General features: G+C 36.9%; 1 protein-coding gene across 2 annotated transcripts in view; it reads right to left on the bottom strand.

Moving 5' to 3' along the window:
* The window catches only part of LOC139959412 (transmembrane protein 114-like), a 96,639-nt gene extending 77,298 nt beyond the window's left edge, over window positions 1-19,341 (bottom strand). For both annotated transcript variants that reach the window (XR_011790101.1, XM_071957004.1), the window contains exons 1-2: window positions 18,844-19,341; window positions 3,996-4,091 (exon numbers count right to left, since the gene is read on the bottom strand). Coding sequence is in view for 1 of the 2 variants with exons in the window: in XM_071957004.1 (XP_071813105.1) it covers window positions 3,996-4,091; window positions 18,844-19,159 (412 nt within the window). In the remaining variant the exon portion in view is untranslated. The remainder of the gene's footprint in view (window positions 1-3,995; window positions 4,092-18,843) is intronic.
* Between the last annotated feature and the right edge of the window lie 422 nt (window positions 19,342-19,763).

Below are 19,763 nucleotides of genomic sequence, written 5' to 3'. Positions count from 1 at the left end.
TGACAAAAATATCGCGCCCCGCTAGTACGCTACAAAAGTGAAATCCCAACACTATAAGCGACCAAGTAATGACAGTACATGAAAACGATCCAACATCTTATAAGAAGTATAATAAAACATGTAACAAAAGGCGAGATACCGCCCATCCGTGCTAATGCGGAACCGCTACAAGGTACGCTACAAAAGTGAAACCCAACACTTAGAAAATAAACGTACAAGTAACGAAAGTACCTGAAAACGAACAACATCGTGGCTACAAAGTCCACTACAAGGGTGAAACCCCACACTTAGAAAAAGCGTACAAGTAACGAAAGTACCTGAAAACGAACAACATCGTAGCTACAAAGTACACTACAAGGGTGAAACCCCACACTAAGAAAAAGCGTACAAGTAACGAAAGTACATGAAAACGAACAACATCGTGGCTACAAAGTACGCTACAAGGGTGAAACCCCACACTTAGAAAAAGCGTACAAGTAACGAAAGTACATGAAAACGATCAAACATCTTATAAGAAGTATAACAGATAAAACATGTATACAAAAGGTGAGATACCCCCCATCCGCGCTAGTGCGGAAGAGGCGGGAACGAACGAAGCAGTTTGCGGAACTACTACCTGAAAAAGTAACGTTACGCTACTCAAAAACAAACACATGGGCATGGGTCGCACACTAAAAACAGCCCCCAAACTCCCTCCCTTTAGAAGAAAAGGATACTTATCAGGCTGTAAACGACCGTAAAACATTCTGAAATCCAATAGGATGTAAAGAAGGTAAAAATCCAATATATTCCGGGCAATATCCGTAAGATTTTAATCCACTATGAAAACGTATGTGTAAACACTTTGGATGGTAGAATGAGAAGGAAGGGCAACGACCGGAGAAGCCGGTCGCTGAGGGTGCACAGTGTTAAAAGATTACCAGGGCATACTAGACACGGTAGAATGAGGTGCTAATGTTGTGGGGAGACAGGTAAGCGAGGAGCGAAATACATCATCTCCTAAAGATCTTTTCAAGACTGTTGATTTTCTTTCAAATAAACAGAAGTGTGCCAACCTGCCAAATTATCCCTTCCATACTGAGTTATCTGAGAGATTCTCCCTTTACTTTTCCAAGAAGATCTTGGAACTTTGTACTATGTTAAATCGTCAAAGCCTACATCTTTCTGCAAATTGTTTGACTGAGCCATCTCCTGCATCTTTGTTTGACAGTTTCTCTGAAGCTACTGAAGATGAAATACTTAAAATTATCACGAACTCGCCATCAAAATCATGTTTGCTTGATCTGCTGCCAACATGGTTTAATATAGCTAAAGGTTGTTCAACAGAACTCATTCTTCTCATTACGAATATATACTTCCATGTCAACAGGAATTGTACCTGATTCCTTTAAGGTTGCTCATGTGACTCCTGTACTTAAAAAGAACAGCTGAGATAGAAACTGTTTAAAAAACTATCACCCTATTTCGACTTGAGTTTCGTTTTGTTTTTGAAAGGTTATTGAAAAGACAGTTTTATCTCGCTTAATGGATTATCTTACACAGGAGAATCTTCTTGAACCATACCAGTCAGCTTATAAGTCTGGTCACAGTACAGAAACTGCCCTCAATGCAGTTCATAATTTTATTACAACCCAACTTGATGAAGACTGCTTTGTCCTTTTAGTTCTTTTAGACTTATCAGCTTTTGATACAGTGAATCATTCCATATTGTTAGAAAGACTGCAATCAAAGTATAGATTATGTGGTACTGTTCTATCCTGGTTCAATTCTTATATTACTGAGCGTTATCAACAGGTGAAAATTGATGATTTTGTCTCCTCGTCCATTAGTTACTGGTGTTCCACAGGGCTCTGTACTTGGACCTGTTCTTTTTTCTTTGTATCTTGCGGAGTTAAGTGATGTTATTCGGCACCATGGTGTTCATTTCCATCATTATGCGAATGATATTCAATTACTACTTGCTTTCGATAAGGATGATGTGCCCAATGCTTTTCATAAAATGGAAACCTTTATAAGTGCTGTAAACACTTGGCTTACAACTAATCAGTTGAAACTTAACTGTGATAAAAAAGAGTTTATTGTTTTTCGATCATGTTTCTCTGAAGTTACACTTAATTTTCCACCACTTACTGTTGGTAAAGACTCTATTAATATCTCCTCGACTGTTAGAAACCTTGGTGCATATTTTGACCAGACCATGTCACTTGAAAATCATGTTACTAATCTCTTCGTTCTGCTAATTGGCAACTGAGGAAAATCAGTCTGATGAGGAATTACCTCAATAATAAGACTTGACAGACTGGTTGATGCATTTGTGACATCAAAGCTTGACTTTCTAAATTCACTTTTATTCGGCCTTCCTGATTCGACCATCCAGAAACTTCAAAAGATCCAAAACACCGCTGCCCGTATTGTGAAAAGGAAGGGAAGAAAATGCCAAACCACTCCACTTCTGAAGGAACTTCACTGGCTACCTATCAGCTACAGAATTCAGTATAAAATACTTCTTCTCACCTTCTGTGCTCATCATCTGGAACAGCCTGTGTACCTGTCGCAACTTCTCTTGCCATATACTCCAACTTGCACACTTCGTTCCTCCAACAAACTGTATTTAACTGTTCCTAAACCACGCTTGAAGACCTATGGTTACAGAAGCTTCGAATACTCTGGCTCTTATCTCTGGAACAAGTTACCAGATCACATTCGAACTTGCTCTAAACTTTCTACATTCAAGAGTCTACTTAAGACCCATCTTTACACTTGTTCTTTTGTAAATTAATCTGCTTTCTCTGTAAAGCGCCTTGATCAGTGACTTTTGTTTACTGATTTGGCGCTATATAAGTCTCATTTATTATTATTATATTATTATAACATCACTCCTTTGGAGTGACTGTTCACTCTCAACCACTATTTTGTGAAATAATTCACTCCTTACAGGATTGAAATTGTTTTACTCTTTTAGAAGAGTTAAATTCCCTCTTTGAAGAGTGGTCCCTCTAGACACTCTTTGAAAGCTCTAGTGAAAATTCACTCCATTAGAGTGAATTTTCACTCTTTGTTTTTAGAGTGTATGCAGCCTTATAACTGTTAACCACAGTTTGATTTATGTTGTTACTTCTTACACACTGGTCAGCTACTTGTGAACGCCTTAAATATCACATGCACTAGTGGGTATGTAAGTCGGCCTACATGATCTCAACTTTATTGAGTTATTAAGGCTAGAACACACACACATGCACACAAAAACTACACATTATAAGCAATCACCATCACATAGAGATAACTGTTGACTCCAGCAAAGATAAAACCAGCATGCACAAATGCATTGTGGTTTCGATCAATGTAACAAGAGCAGTTTTCTTCATGAATCTGACGTAATGTATAGTTTGGGTGTACATGTTTACAAGGGTTGCAGATTTTGACCTCTGACCTCCACCAAAAACAATAGGCTTCTTTAACTCAATGAGGTTCTTCCACACACTAAATAAGTGGTCAGCCAAAGCTTCCATTTGTGAGATATCGTGATTACAAGGTTTTCACAATTTAACCCCTGGTGACCTCAAATGACCTTTGCACTCTGACCAAAAACAAAAGGCTTCTTTAAATATGGTACTTATACACACTAAATATGAGGTCCTCCCAAGCTTTTCTTCTTCAGATATCGTGTTTACAAGGTTTTCACAATTTGACCCCTGGTGACCCCAAAAGACCTTTGACCTCCACCAAAAACAATAGGCATCTTGTACTCAATCAATATGGTACTTCTACATACTAAATATGAAATTGGTCTGACCTTCCCTTCTGGAGATATCGTGTTTTCAAGCTTGGCATAACAAACGCACTCACACACACCCACACACCCAATCATGAATGCATAGGTTACGATTATCAACGAAACCAAAAATCCTGGCAGGTGAGTAATTCTTTTCTTGGATGGGTGGGTATCCAGATATCCAATTTTGTCAACAGTAACTGTATTGACCAGAAATACTTACAAAATATAGTACTCCAGTAGTTAGTGACCTCTTGAGGTGGAATTGGTATAACTACTCTGCTCCCTGAAAAGTTGACTGGATTGCATTGCACTTGAACTGTACACAAAAAAGAAGAAACAAAGAATTAAAATTGTTCATGCATTTCCATGTGAACTGCATGTCATGAAAAGCATACGAATGTTGCTTTAATCTGTTAAAATGTGACTTGAAAATTCCAAAATCTTCCCAAACAGGTGACCCTTGGGTTCATCTGTTTGTGTACAAGAGCTCATTTCCTGGACTACGTCACTAAGTTATTTAAACCTGGTTTCTTAGTGGGTTAGTAAAGTTGGGGGTTTCTCATAATGAGTAAGCTGATCATCTGGTTCATTTATCTCTTTATTCGGGCTGGGCAGGAAGTTGTATTTTCTTAGGATACTTTTCTCATTGGCTCTATAATGCGGCCAGTTTACCAGTGATCTGTGCCAGTGCCACTCACTTGACAGCCCTCAGCCATCTAGGATGTCAAAGACAGATAGCATTAGGTTTATAAATCTTCTAATTTCTATACAGGTATGAATCACTTTGTACTTTCAGAAGTTTTTTAGTTAAATAATGTTCAGTTACTCTGTGATGGCTCCAAGCACACAAACATATGGTGTGTTCAATTAAAGTCATACCATAGATTGATGTACTTTATATTTCATTGTGTAATTCAGTGTGTTCCCTTGGACAGGAACATGTATATTTAGCCAATGTTGTTTATCTTATTGTATTATGTCTATATTGTGCATTACATAGGTTGCACTAAGCATATGCAGACCCGTCAACTCTCCCGGTTTTTACCCGAATCTCCCGGCCTCCCGGTTTCATATTCTATTTTCCCGGTTTTTTAATGTTACATCAATTGCGAAATTTCTGAAAATAGCCAACAGTTAGTCCTATGCCTATCGCGTAATAAGTGTAATCTAAAAATAGATTGATTGTTTACAAACACGTTACGAAGTTGTCACTTGTTTGTATATGCGGCGTACCGAATGTGTGCAGTTCGCATGTAGGCTACTCGTATACGACAAAAAACAGTTAAGTTCTATGCCGGCACACACTTTACCTGCGTCCTCTTCGTTGCTAGGTGAATATCACGTCTTAAATTACAATTTAAGAAACGGCTGTTTCAAACATCTCACTAATTCTTTCGGCGACTTTAATCCCTATTCATTGAGCACAATAGCATAAACTGCGTATAAACTCGTACATGGATTATACGAGGTGTCTACGCGGCAATTTGTTTGTCAACGAGTTTATTCGCGGTTGTACTTGTTTATACGTCTTTACACGATCCTGTGCGCGTACACGTCCAGTTATACGTGAGCTGTACTGTAGACTATTTATTTAGGAGTGTTTACATAATTTCAGTTGAAAATTACCAACCTCCCTATTTTCCCCTTATTCTCCCGGTTTTTTAACCCTGAAAAATGTTATTCTCCCTATTTTGGGGTCAAACAGGTTGACAGGTCTGCATATGCTACATGTATAGTAGGATTTATCTATTGTGGAATCCATTAGCTAGATCATAGGGCTAATGTACTGATACATGTTCTTTAGTTCCCTTTGTAACAGTTTGTGTCAGAAGTTGACCCTAAATATTTTTGCTACTGTTCAGCGGTATGTATGCTATGTATGTGAAATATTCTTACTATAAATGTAAGGTATATATGGTGTTAAATTATGTCAGTATTTATGCATGTAGTTGTCTATTACGACCATGCTAGTAATTGGGTTTAGGGCAATTAACACCTAACTGAGACTAACTGTATTGTGTCCATCATTGACTGCCACATTGCCAAGATGTGACCTTTCTAACTTATGCTATTTACTGGACACATATTTCATATATATTTAGCCTTAATAATTATGTGTACTTATATATTGTAGATTTGTCTCATATTGTTTTTGATTTGAGCCCCATTATTATAGATTATATTGGATATTTAATTTAGGCCACTTACTTGACAGCTTCAGCCGACTATAATGTCTTAAGAAATAATCTCATGACACACACACATACATACACCTACGTAGATGCACACATTCACCATGATTAGGTTATCAAGTTATTAAAATAAACTTATGCAGAATAAGGCTGTGTTTACATGGCATAAAATGCTTGCTATCAAAAGCCACAAGGTTAGTTGGGATTTCTCACAATTTGTCACACATTCACATTCTATATAACTTGTGATCTGATGACGAGCATGTAATCAAAGATTCATCATCTCTCTCTTCCACAGAAAATGTGACTTTAGAAACATAATCATTTCCTTTGTGGAAACTCTGGAATACTTTACTAAAGAGCAGGGACAATGGTACTACACAAATATCACTCAACATAAAAAATTATATTAAAGAAAAGCGTAAAACTGTTGTTTCAACATATCCAGCAATTTTATAAAGAATGCGATGGTTGAAGCTCAGATTACTGACAAACCAGAAAGAAGGAAGGCTTGTGATTCCTTGCCTTGTAAGTAACTTTACATGTAATCACCTGATTAACTGAGGAAAATGTGTCCTAAAGTCAAGTACCAGAACGGCAGAAAAGAGTACCAAATAACTTGACCATTGCAAAGGTAATACTTTTCTGAAAGTTTATGAAAGCAGGCTCATAAGTGGAATACCCTCATAGCCACTTACAGTATATAGGAGCAAAGATCAATTTATCCTGTGACAGTTAGTGGCATTTGTCAAAGAGATAGTGTTCAAAGTTGAAACAATGATCTGAGGAAGGTGTTAGATCTGTCATACAGTATTGTTTCTCCTAATTCACTACTTAAGACTAAGATTGCCTGTCCCCAGCTTTCAGCTATTAAGTGTCATGCACACTTTTGTCTGAATGTGGAATTGGGACTTACAGTAGGTTTTACAAAACTTACTGCATTTGGGATTTACTTTGCTTCAGCTCTCTTACAAGTCTCTATTAAAACTCATCGGCACTTTCCTTTCTACAGTACCTTAGCTACATTGTAACCACTATAGAACTGCACCCACTTCTTTGCTTTCCAATTCTACCATTCAGAAGTGAAGCAGAATTTTCATTCGACTTGTTACTTGTTTAACTTAGGAGGAACAAATTGCAGTGTAAAAAAATATGTTACATTCATTACATATTAGTCACAGATGCATGACTTCATTGAATTTCCTACAATAACATCAGATACCCAAACTTCAAAGTTTATGCTGCAATGCTACCACTACAGTACCAGCAGCTCTACATCTGTGTAGGTTCTGCCAGCAGTATCGGATATGTAGTAAATAGACACAATTGATGTAAACACATTATCAGATCATGAGAACATGCAGTTATTGCCAGATCAGTGTGATCATGATCACAGTATGTGACACGTTCATATACATATGAAGTTTACTTCTGTGATCCAAAGACAAGCGCATTATTCTATGTGGTCAGTGTAAAAGTAACATAGTGTAGACAAGCCTGCTTAACCCTTGTGTTGTGTACTTTAAGGCTTTAGCAAAAACAAGAACTCTCTTTTCAATTTGGCATGTAACATAGAAAATGAAGCCGAGCCACGTCGATCAGTAAAACTGCCTCATCTTTACTCATTACCAACAAGCCTATTGTATGCTCTATTAAAAACAGACCAGTTTTAAACAACTACTGTAGACTGTACTTTGTTAAAAGTAAACTATATTTAATCTTATTGGTTAGTTCGTTCTGTACCTAATTATCACAGTAATCTGCTTGAACAATGTGTTCTCATGTTACCCATCCAACATATTATCCTGGACTTTCTTTTTAAGAAAGTATCACAAGAATGACCTCTTTTTAGTTACATGAACATTACAGAACAATACATTGTCTAAATTGCTTTGCTATATACGACGACGTACTCTCCCTTTTGGCATTCACTCAGCTATAATAATCTCAACCTGAGATTCCAGACTTATCTGGAGTCTTACAGTACAGACACATCAGATTTACTTAAAATTGTTTCACATAGATCTTTGTTTTGCTGTACATTTCCTTGTTCAACCTTTCTTCCTTTCACTTACAGTATAGTTGTTCTTGTGCCCACTAGAGCACTGATAACTTGCCCTTTGCTTTCCCTAGAGCCTATAGTATGCCTGTTAGTTTATGTACCAAATACCTTTCTTAACCTTTTATACAACATGTATGTACAGTACATGTGAAAATATAAATTTGAGTTGAATTGAATTGAAAAATACAAGAGAAATGATGAGACATCTAAACAAAGGATTTTAACTAGGCTGTTACACGACTGGTATACTTTGCTATTAACTACTTCAAATGATCAATAATGTAGATGAGTACACAGTTCTTAGCCTTATCCACACAAACTGCACAGGAAATCGAGTGCTGCTACAGTACTTCCAGGCTGACGTTCAGAGTATGGAAGTGCATGTTTACGTACGCTCTATGCTGACAATCAATAGATTTCACGCTTGGGTGGGTCCAATATGGAGGATAAAGACATCAGCACAATCACTAAACAACAGATGGTATATTCACTCTGTATATATTCTGTTCTCAGTACACACTTAATTTCTATGTACTACAATAGTACTACACTACATACTAGAATTTAGACACCTTCTTCCATTTGTTGCCATCTGGATATATTTACAAAACAAAGCGTCCTTGTAGAAAAAATCAGTAATCTAAGATCACCAGCTCACTGTATACATGTACTGAGCTCATCCTCTCACATATGATCTCACCATCCATGTAGTCTTGACAATACTGAGGACACCATCTCACATCACCACAGTATACACAGTACTGAGGTCATCACCCACAGAATAGACAATACTGAGTTCACCATCTCACATCACCACAGTATACACAATACTGAGGACATCACCCACAGAATAGACAATACTGAGTTCACCATCTCACATCACCACAGTATACACAATACTGAGGACATCACCCACAGAATAGACAATACTGAGCTCACCATCTAACATCACCACAGTATACACAATGCTGAGGACATCACCCACAGAATAGACAATACTGAGCTCACCATCTAACATCACCACAGTATACACAATACTGAGGACATCACCCACAGAATAGACAATACTGAGAACACCATCTAACATCACCACAGTATACACAATACTGAGGACATCACCCACAGAATAGACAATACTGAGTTCACCATCTAACATCACTACAGTATACACAATACTGAGGACACCATCTAACATCACTACAGTATACACAATACTGAGGATATCACCCACAGAACAGACAATACTGAGTTCACCATCTCACATCACCACAGTATACACAATACTGAGGACATCACCCACAGAATAGACAATACTGAGAACACCATCTAACATCACTACAGTATACACAATACTGAGGACATCACCCACAGAATAGACAATACTGAGTTCACCATCTACAGTAACATCACCACAGTATACACAATACTGAGGTCATCACCTACAGAATAGACAATACTGGGTTCACCATCTACCGTAACAGCACCACAGTAAACACAGTACTGAGGTCATCACCCACAGAATAGACAATATTGAGTTCACCATCTAACATCACCACAGTATACACAATGCTGAGGACATCACCCACAGAATAGACAATACTGAGCTCACCATCTAACATCACCACAGTATACACAATACTGAGGACATCACCCACAGAATACACAATACTGAGAACACCATCTAACATCACTACAGTATACACAATACTGAGGATATCACCCACAGAACAGACAATACTGAGTTCACCATCTCACATCACCACAGTATACACAATACTGAGGACATCACCCACAGAATAGACAATACTGAGAACACCATCTAACATCACTACAGTATACACAATACTGAGGACATCACCCACAGAATAGACAATACTGAGTTCACCATCTACTGTACAGTAACATCACCACAGTATACACAATACTGAGGTCATCACCCACAGAATAGACAATACTGGGTTCACCATCTACCGTAACAGCACCACAGTAAACACAGTACTGAGGTCATCACCCACAGAATAGACAATATTGAGTTCACCATCTAACATCACCACAGTATACACAATGCTGAGGACATCACCCACAGAATAGACAATACTGAGCTCACCATCTAACATCACCACAGTATACACAATACTGAGGACATCACCCACAGAATAGACAATACTGAGAACACCATCTAACATCACTACAGTATACACAATACTGAGGATATCACCCACAGAACAGACAATACTGAGTTCACCATCTCACATCACCACAGTATACACAATACTGAGGACATCACCCACAGAATAGACAATACTGAGAACACCATCTAACATCACCACAGTATACACAATACTGAGGACATCACCCACAGAATAGACAATACTGAGTTCACCATCTACATCTCACATCACCACAGTATACACAATACTGAGGACATCACCTACAGAATAGACAATACTGAGAACACCATCTAACATCACTACAGTATACACAATACTGAGGACATCACCCACAGAATAGACAATACTGAGAACACCATCTAACATCACTACAGTATACACAATACTGAGGACATCACCCACAGAATAGACAATACTGAGAACACCATCTACTGTAACATCACTACAGTATACACAATACTGAGGACATCACCCACAGAATAGACAATACTTAGAACACCATCTACTGTAACATCACTACAGTATACACAATACTGAGGACATCACCCACAGAATAGACAATACTGAGAACACCATCTACTGTAACATCACCACAGTATACACAATACTGAGGACATCACCCACAGAATAGACAATACTGAGTTCACCATCTCACATCACCACAGTATACACAATACTGAGGTCATCACCCACAGAATAGACAATACTGGGTTCACCATCTACCGTAACATCACCACAGTATACACAATACTGAGGTCATCACCCATAGAATAGACAATACTGGGTTCACCATCTACCGTAACATCACCACAGTAAACACAGTACTGAGGTCATCACCTACAGAATAGACAATACTGAGTTCACCATCTCACATCACCACAGTACACACAGTACTGAGGTCATCACCCACAGAATAGACAATACTGAGAACACCATCTAACATCACTACAGTATACACAATACTGAGGACATCACCCACAGAACAGACAATACTGAGCTCACCATCTCACCTCACTAAAGTATACATAATATGGTTACCACCACAGTATAGACAATAATGAGGTCATCATCCACAGAATCGACACCACTAATGTCATCACCCACAGAATAGACATTACTGGGGTCATCAGAATAGACAAAACTGAGGTCACCACCCCAGTATAGACAATACTGGGATCATCACCTACAGAATTGACAATACTGAGGTCACCACTTCAGTACAAAACTGAGGTCACCACTTCAGTATCTATAGAAAAAACTGAGGTCACCATGGTCCCATTACAGACAATACTGGGGTCATCACCCACAGAATCGACAATACTGAGCTCACATCCCTGCAGTATAGACAATACTGAGGTCATCATCAACAGAATTTAGACAATACTAAGCTCACCATCTCACATCACCCCAGTATAGACAATGCTGAGGTCATCAGTCACAGAAATTTAGACAATACTGAGCTCACCACCCACACACAGTATAGATAATACTGAGCTCACCAGGATACGTAAATGGGCATTTCCACGATAACTCACGTTACATTTTTGATGTTTTTCGTCTTCTTTTTGTACCATATATTTTACTAACACATGAGTTTGATCAATTACTTCTTCTACAGTAGTTACCACAATGCTGAGGCATACCTTAGCAAAAAATTTTAAAAAAAAATGTGCTTCATGTAGATTTTATAGGGCAAAAAGAGTCGGTAACTCACGTTACATAAATTTCTAAAAGCGCCAAAATTGGAAAACAAATATTATTCAAAAAGTGTCCTCATACTAAATGAACTCAAAGAAAAGTGAAATATGGCAGTTATACCTTACCTACTAGTAAACATATACAGTAGGGATACATTTCGGGATGATGAGTAGAAAACAAAATCCAATGATGAGATTTTTAATAGTGACATATTTGATATGGGGAAAAAATAATTATTTCGGTAACTCACGTTACATCAGCTAATAGAGGTTTGAATAAAGCAAAAAATAGATTATTTTGGATTATATATTCAAAAGGTTGGTAGTGATATCTGAAGTTAGTGCCCTATGTAAGCAATAAATGAACAAATCAGTTAAGTATCACCATTTAATTTGAGAACAAAAAAATTCTGTTTATAATTTGTGTACAAAATTTGCATTAACATCCTTTCACTTCATATGCAAATTTCTAACAAAAAATCAATATTTAGGAAGGTATCATATTGATTCAACAAACTTGGATATGTTTAACCAATGACAAGATGTCATTGCAGAATTTATATTTTGAGCCCATGTCCACTTTTTCATGGAAATGCCCAAATGCTTAATTTACTTGGCATGGTCAAATAGGTAGCCTTTATCTGACCTGTGCATGCATCCAGTTAATGTTTTCATCTCAACCAAAACAATTTACAAAGAATGGACATTGTGTTTTACTTTAAAAAAATTCGCTGCATCTCTGAACAATTTTGGGAAAAAAGTACATTTTTGTCAATTATTTACTGCACAATAGTACAAAAAATGATTGTAGAGTCATGGATTGGTTAGTTTGTGTCTATAATGAAGTATATTTTGGGCTATAAGAGCTCATCACATGCATTGTGTAAGCTTGCAGTGCACAAAAAAAAACTTTCAAAAAAGAAAGCCAAGTGAGAGGTATCAGGCTTACAATACAGGGCTAATTTTTAATGGTGGTCAGCTTGTCGGAGACACTATTCTGTTCAGCCAATCAAAATCAGCTGTGTAGGTTGTCTAGTGGATGACTAGTTGTAAGAATTAAATTTATATTGCATTTTAATGTTCCCAGATAGGTAAAATTATAAATTGTTATCACCCTCAAACTCTGTTCAGGGCAGGTCCAAGCTCTTGTATCCCTAGAAGCCAAATTTCAAACTTTACTGAAGCTCCCTAAATGTGGTGTCATGTTAAAGCTGAATTATTGAAGTTTCAGATTTTCATAATTTTTTTTAATTGTTTTGCCTATTCGAACAATTACAGCCGGCTAATTTGCATAAATTCAAATTGCAGCGTGACGTACGGGACATTTGGAATTCTATTTCCCTGCCAGCAATATGAACTTATTGAATATAAGTTATGTGGGACATGATACACCCTTCCTTCCAATAATTTTGACATATTATGTTTTTGGGTTCATCAATTAAATATGCTAATTAGCTAGTGTCCAAATACTGATGTCCCGTACGTCACAATTTTCAGCACTTTTTTTCAAGTTTTGATATGGACGAACAATTTTTTTTCGGTGATATTCTGTAAAGTTCTAATTAAGAACATTGTTCAACAAAATCCATCCCAAAAAAATTGAAAAAATATTCACAGCAAATCTAATTATCAAAATAAAAAATGTGACGTACGGGACAAAATGTGACGTACGGGACATAGTGTGGGGGAAACCCTGTATTTATACATAAAAAACATGCATGGGCTCCAATGGGGACCTCAACTGGAAACCTTTCAATGCTTACAAATCTATTTTGTTGAAAGATGGTAGTTGCAACTTATAATCCCTGCATGCCTGAAGAGCACAACATGGCTTCAAATAAACCATTGACTGATGACCACCAACAGCCCAGGTGTTGTTCAATATACTATCGGGAAGTCAATTGTGTGTGTGTGTGGGATACAGAATCATCTACAATGCTATTCAACATTGACATTGAATGCGGACAACTTTAAGAATGTTGAGTTTGCATTTCAACATTTTGTAGGCCTTTTGTGAAGTGTGACTATCATGACTGTGCAACAATGTTCTTGTGTCCTGAACTTAGTAGACATTGAGATTTTTAGTTACAAGTGTAGAGTTTTGCTCGCCCAATTTTTGCAGAGGACAAACACTCATGAGTTTGTTCAATAATCAGTATTAGATCTATAGAATTTTCTTTGTTGTACTAGTTTCATAGATGGACATTACATTGACATTACTGTGGACATTTTGATATGTTTTGAATGGGATGGATCATATTTCAACTTGAGGGTTAATAGTGGGGAATATGATACAGTGTTGTACAGTATATACCGGAAACAGTTTTGCACCAAAACTTTGCATCTTGAATCATTTGTGGTCTAACAAAGCTAGAATTGATGTTATGACTATTTGGTCTGGTAACCAGTATCAGGTCTATAGAGTTTTCTTTGTTGTACTAGTTTCATAGATGGACATTATGTGGACGTTACTGTGGACATTTTGATATGTTTTGAATGGGATGGATCATATTTCAACTTGAGGGTCAATAGTGGGGAGTATGATACAGTGTTGTACAGTATATACCGAGACAGTTTTGCACCAAAACTTTGCATCTTGAATCATTTGTGGTCTAACAAAGCTAGAATTGATGTTATGAGTATTTGGTCTGGTAACCAGTATTAGGTCTATAGAGTTTTCTTTGTTGTACTAGTTTCATAGATGGACATTATGTGGACTTTACTGTGGACATTTTGGTAGAATATGATGGATCATATTTCAACCTCAGGGTCAATAGTGGGGAGTATAATACAGTGCTGTACAGTATACACCGGAAACAGTTTTGCACCAAAACTTGCATCTTGAATCATTTGTGGTCTAACAAAGCTAGAATTGATGTTATGAGTATTTGGTCTGGTACCAGTATCAGGTCTATAGAGTTTTCTTTGTTGTACTAGTTTCATAGATGGGCATTATGTGGACGTTACTGTGGACATTTTGGTAGAATATGATGGATCATATTTCAACTTCAGGGTCAATAGTGGGGAGTATCGTACAGTGCTGTACAGTATATATACCGAAACAGTTTTGCACCAAAACTTGCATCTTGAATCATTTGTGGTCTAACAAAGTTAGAATTGATGTAATGAGCATTTGGTCTGGTAACCATTATTAGGTCTATAGAGTTTTCTTTGTTGTACTAGTTTCATAGATGGACATTATGTGTATGTTACTGTGGACATTTTGGTATGTTTTGAATGGGATGGATCATATTTCAACTTGAGGGTCAATAATAGGGAGTATGATACAGTGTTGTACAGTATATACCGAGACAGTTTTGCACCAAAACTTGCATCTTGGATCATTTGTGGTCTAACAAAGCTAGAATTGATGTTATGAGTATTTGATGAATGTGTAGAGTAGATTTATACTTTACGCATTCCATGTTTTATGTAGTGGAATGATCTCACAAGTACAGTCACTGCTCTTTTCGATCCCCGAAAGAAGGAAATATGGCATTTAATTACAAATGACATTGTTCTGACATATCCAGATTAATGTTTTTATGTAGAAATCAGCTTGTTATGGTATATTCAGGAATAAAAATATGAGTTTTCATAGTCAATTTTTATTTGGACAAATTGTCCCGTACGTCACATGTCCCGTACGTCACAGGACAATTTTCATTTGTGTAATCACTGAACTGGAATGGCTTCATATTTTTTTCTAATATGTTACAGCTTAGCCCTTGGAAGGTTAGGCTATTCACTAGTTATAACAGCTTGATCACTGCCCTCCTAATTTCAGAGCGATTTAAGCTTTGCTCTTTAGCAAAAAAAACACAAAATTCTCTGGTCCCGTACGTCACACTGTACATTAATTAAGATGGGACCTATTTAAAGCAAGTGTAGGAAATCTTCATGAGTTTGTAATAAAGTAGCAGCAATAACAAATATGAAAACCTGAAAAAGTTTCTGGAAAATAGATTTTTTATAACTTTTAGACACATTTAAGTCTCTGAAATGTCCCGTACGTCACAGTGCAAATAGCTTGGACTTGCCCTTCACCAACTTATATTTCTCCTACAGTGTACATTACTGGATGCTAAAATTTTGTTATTTGCTGCAATGTATTGGACAACCTAATTTTCTGTTCTGCCAACCAAACTGTAATTCCAGGTTTCTGAGGTACAACCTAAGAAACTCCAAAAAAAAGTTTGCCCTGCAAGGCCACCACAAATTGTTCTCACATGTATGTCATTGACATGGAAACAGAACAAAGGCAATGTTGCAGTTCAACTGAATTTTACTTGCAGTACAGTATTATCTCTCCTGGTTCATACCTTATACACCATGAAAGAAAACCAATCAATGTTTGTGTAAAGTTCTGATATAAACACAATGTTAAATAATGTTGCTTCAAAGTATGAATGAGAGAAAAAATCATGTGTAGTCTTCTGTAATGTCATCATTGATATTATTCCCTACCTCCTTGATGTCAATATACTGTAAGAGCATTTGTGTAAAATAGATCATGTAGCTTCAAAGTATAATGAATGGGAGAAGAAATCATGTGTAGTCTTCTGTAATGTCATCATTGATATTATTCCCTACCTCCTTGATGTCAATATAAGAGCATTTGTGTAAAATAGATCATGTTGCTTCACAGTATAATGAATGGGAGAAAAAATCATGTGTAGTCTTCTGTAACCCTGTACTATTTTGTTTGCCGATGAAACCAATGATATTTTCTTTGAGTTCAAAAATGCACATTATGTACTGTAGCATACATAATACTGTCTCTACTGAATTAAATATATTTTTCTGATTGGTTTGCCCCTAATAAGTTATCACTTTTAATGTAACCAAAACTAACTATATTGTATTTATTGGAAGAAGAACACTTAACTGGAATACTGATATTAATGGATGGTAAATAATTAATCAAGTATCAATTACCAAATTTGTAGGGATTGATAAATTGATAGTAAACTATCATGAAGTGACCATATGTTTGCATCAGCATTGCACAAGTGCAGGAATAAGCTAAATCATATCCTCCCCCAGAATATACTCAGAATGCATATAGTAGCACCACATTCATATTATTGCTATATTATATGGTCTGGTACAAGAGTTCACATTTAAGCCACCTTAATATACTACAAAAGCGTCCAATATTTACGTCATATACAGTATCTCATTCTCATGCAGCACTGCAAAGAACATACAAGCCCACTCTTTAAGAAACTCAATTTATTGAAATTAGATGATATTATAAAAGTTAATATTGCAACATTTACTTACATACAAGGCTTGGAATGGATTATTACCAGTTTCCAAATTTATAAATACCAACAGAGAGTTCCATGATCATAATACAAGAATGGCTAGCAACGCACATTACAACTCATAATATACACGCACTGGTACAGTATGTTAAGCCTAAGAAACCGTGCAACCAAAACATTGAACTCACAATCAAATGCTTTAAAAACTAAGAAAGCAAGCTCCAAATTTAGAAAATGCCTGATTTAAAAATTATTATCATTTATTAATTATCATTTATTAATTGTGATTTAGTGGTAACAATATTATTTACATATTATTATCATTATTTTCACCTTTGCTTTCTCTCTTCTCTCTTCTTTCTGGGAGTCTTATGTATTGGTAAGCCAGTATAGGCCATTCAAAAGACTTCCCTTCACATTGTAAATATTTATGTGAAAAAACATATAAATAAACAAACAAACTAAACTGAAGATGATGAACAAAAACTTCATACGATTGGAATTATTAGATTGCATGCATCTAAAACAAATACTTTCCTCTAGATAACAGTTAAGTTATTACAGCTTGCTGAGTCTCTCGGCTCATTCTTCAGAAATCTTCAGAATAGTATAAAGTCTAGGTAGGCTGGGCATAGGCATTGGCTACTTATGCTCTGGTCTATGGGCCTAGGCCATTTGGTTGTCCAAAAAGAAAAAAAGGTAACAATGACCAATATGTACACACTGTAGGAGAGATGTCTTGGTTGGTGAGTAGCATGTACACAAGCACAATTGGTGGTGATTATTATTTTACCTATTTCGGGAGTATTTAGATAAATGCAATCTGAATTTGATGTAAACAACTGCTGGTCCGCCGGGCAACCTCCACAGCTGATTTTGGTTGTCCTGCTAAATTACTTCAGCTACCATATATAGCAGACCTACAGGTAGGTCCTACAACTGGCCTACTACTAGCATGGACACTTCGAAGTTCGATCGGACACCTAAGCCTTAAAACACCCCAAAACTACTGTATAACTTCATTTTATTGACAAATATGTAAGTACATACTTGCACACGGTCATTTTGGAGGGAAAATAACTGTAGCTTCGTAGTTTTTGGTGAAATTGGCTCTTGCTATGGGTTGTCATGGTGAAATCGTGAATTTCTTAGGGGTGTCCGAACTTAACAGTGTTCCGAACTTCGCAATACTTGTAGAGATAGCTTATTACTTATGCGGCTTGCACTGGCCCTGTTATGTTTAAGAAGTATGTGTGTCAGTTTACATATGTATACCAGGTGGACATAGTACTGTATTCAGTTCATTCCTCCTATCAATGGTATATTGTTCTTTATGCATATATTATGTTAATAGCTAGACCAGTGGTCTATAGTTGGTATGGTACATGCTACATTCCTCCTATCAATGGTACATTGTTCTTATGCATTTATGTTATGTAAATAGCTAGACAAGCAGTCTAGTTAGTAAGACTGAATAAAGAAGTAAGGCAGAGCCTCCCAGACCCTCAGAGTGTGCACATGTAATTTCTTGTTTCTGTGTTTTGTGTTCAAAGTCTGTCCGTTGTCAAGCCCTCGGACTCTACATACTGACTATACTACTACTACTAGTACTAGGCTACAATAGTTGTAATTTGGTTGATGATAACCCTAATATAAAACTTAATTTCAAAACTCACTTTCAGTTTCAGATGCCACAAGTGAGGTGAGGTCCGTAGAGTTGAGATTCTTCAAATCGTCGTCGGTGACATGTCTGTATTCACAATATCTCCAGAATCCTTTATTTTTAACTAGTGACTTCGGTGTATGAAGCGGGGGAGCTTCGTCATCTTCCTGTGGTGTCATATCCCTAGTAACATTATACTGCAAATACTGTAGGAAAGATTCATGCTCTTGTGCAGCAGCCCAATACTCCGTTCCGATGGAAACAGACTCCAAAACCAGTGCGGTAAAGCCAGTAAGCAAAGCTAAACATAGCAGTGACGTTAATCCCATTGTGGAGTTTAATAACAAAATGTATATTTCCTGATTTTATTCCTCATATGACGAACTCGAATTTCAGAACTAGGCTGATTTAAACTTGATCCGTAGAGCAGCAGGATAACCAGTATAGGTACGTTCATGTTAACCTGTTGACCAATTCGTACACCACGTACATTTAACTTGTTCACAACTTTCATCTCAACTTGGGCTGCTAATGGGTCGTTGACGAAATCTGCTACAAATACTAGGTAGAGATGATGCTAGATTATTGTGAGGTTGTATACAAGAGATTGGTGTACATCTGAACAGGCACTGAGGTACAAACATGGAAATTGAACTAGGGGTACAAATCAATTGTGACCAAGGTCTTTATAACGTACAAACTGGGGAATGCGAGACCAGTGGGGGGGGGGGGTGCGGTGACTTAAACTGGGGGTCGGGATATGGGCAATGGAGCAATTCCACCAGTCTGGTCCCCAGTGTAAAAATAATAGTCTCCCAAAGTAAACATACTTAGTTTTCGACAATGAATAATTTTCATTTTAAGGAAAACTATGTGAACATTTCTAATTGTTTTATACATATACCCGCCTTTTGCTATGACTGTGGAAGATCT

Source organism: Apostichopus japonicus, chromosome 19 (assembly GCF_037975245.1).
Source record: "Apostichopus japonicus isolate 1M-3 chromosome 19, ASM3797524v1, whole genome shotgun sequence".
NCBI classification, from domain to species: Eukaryota; Metazoa; Echinodermata; class Holothuroidea; order Aspidochirotida; family Stichopodidae; genus Apostichopus; species Apostichopus japonicus.
Note: the sequence above shows the minus strand (reverse complement) of the source record. Positions and strands in the feature narration are given on the sequence as shown.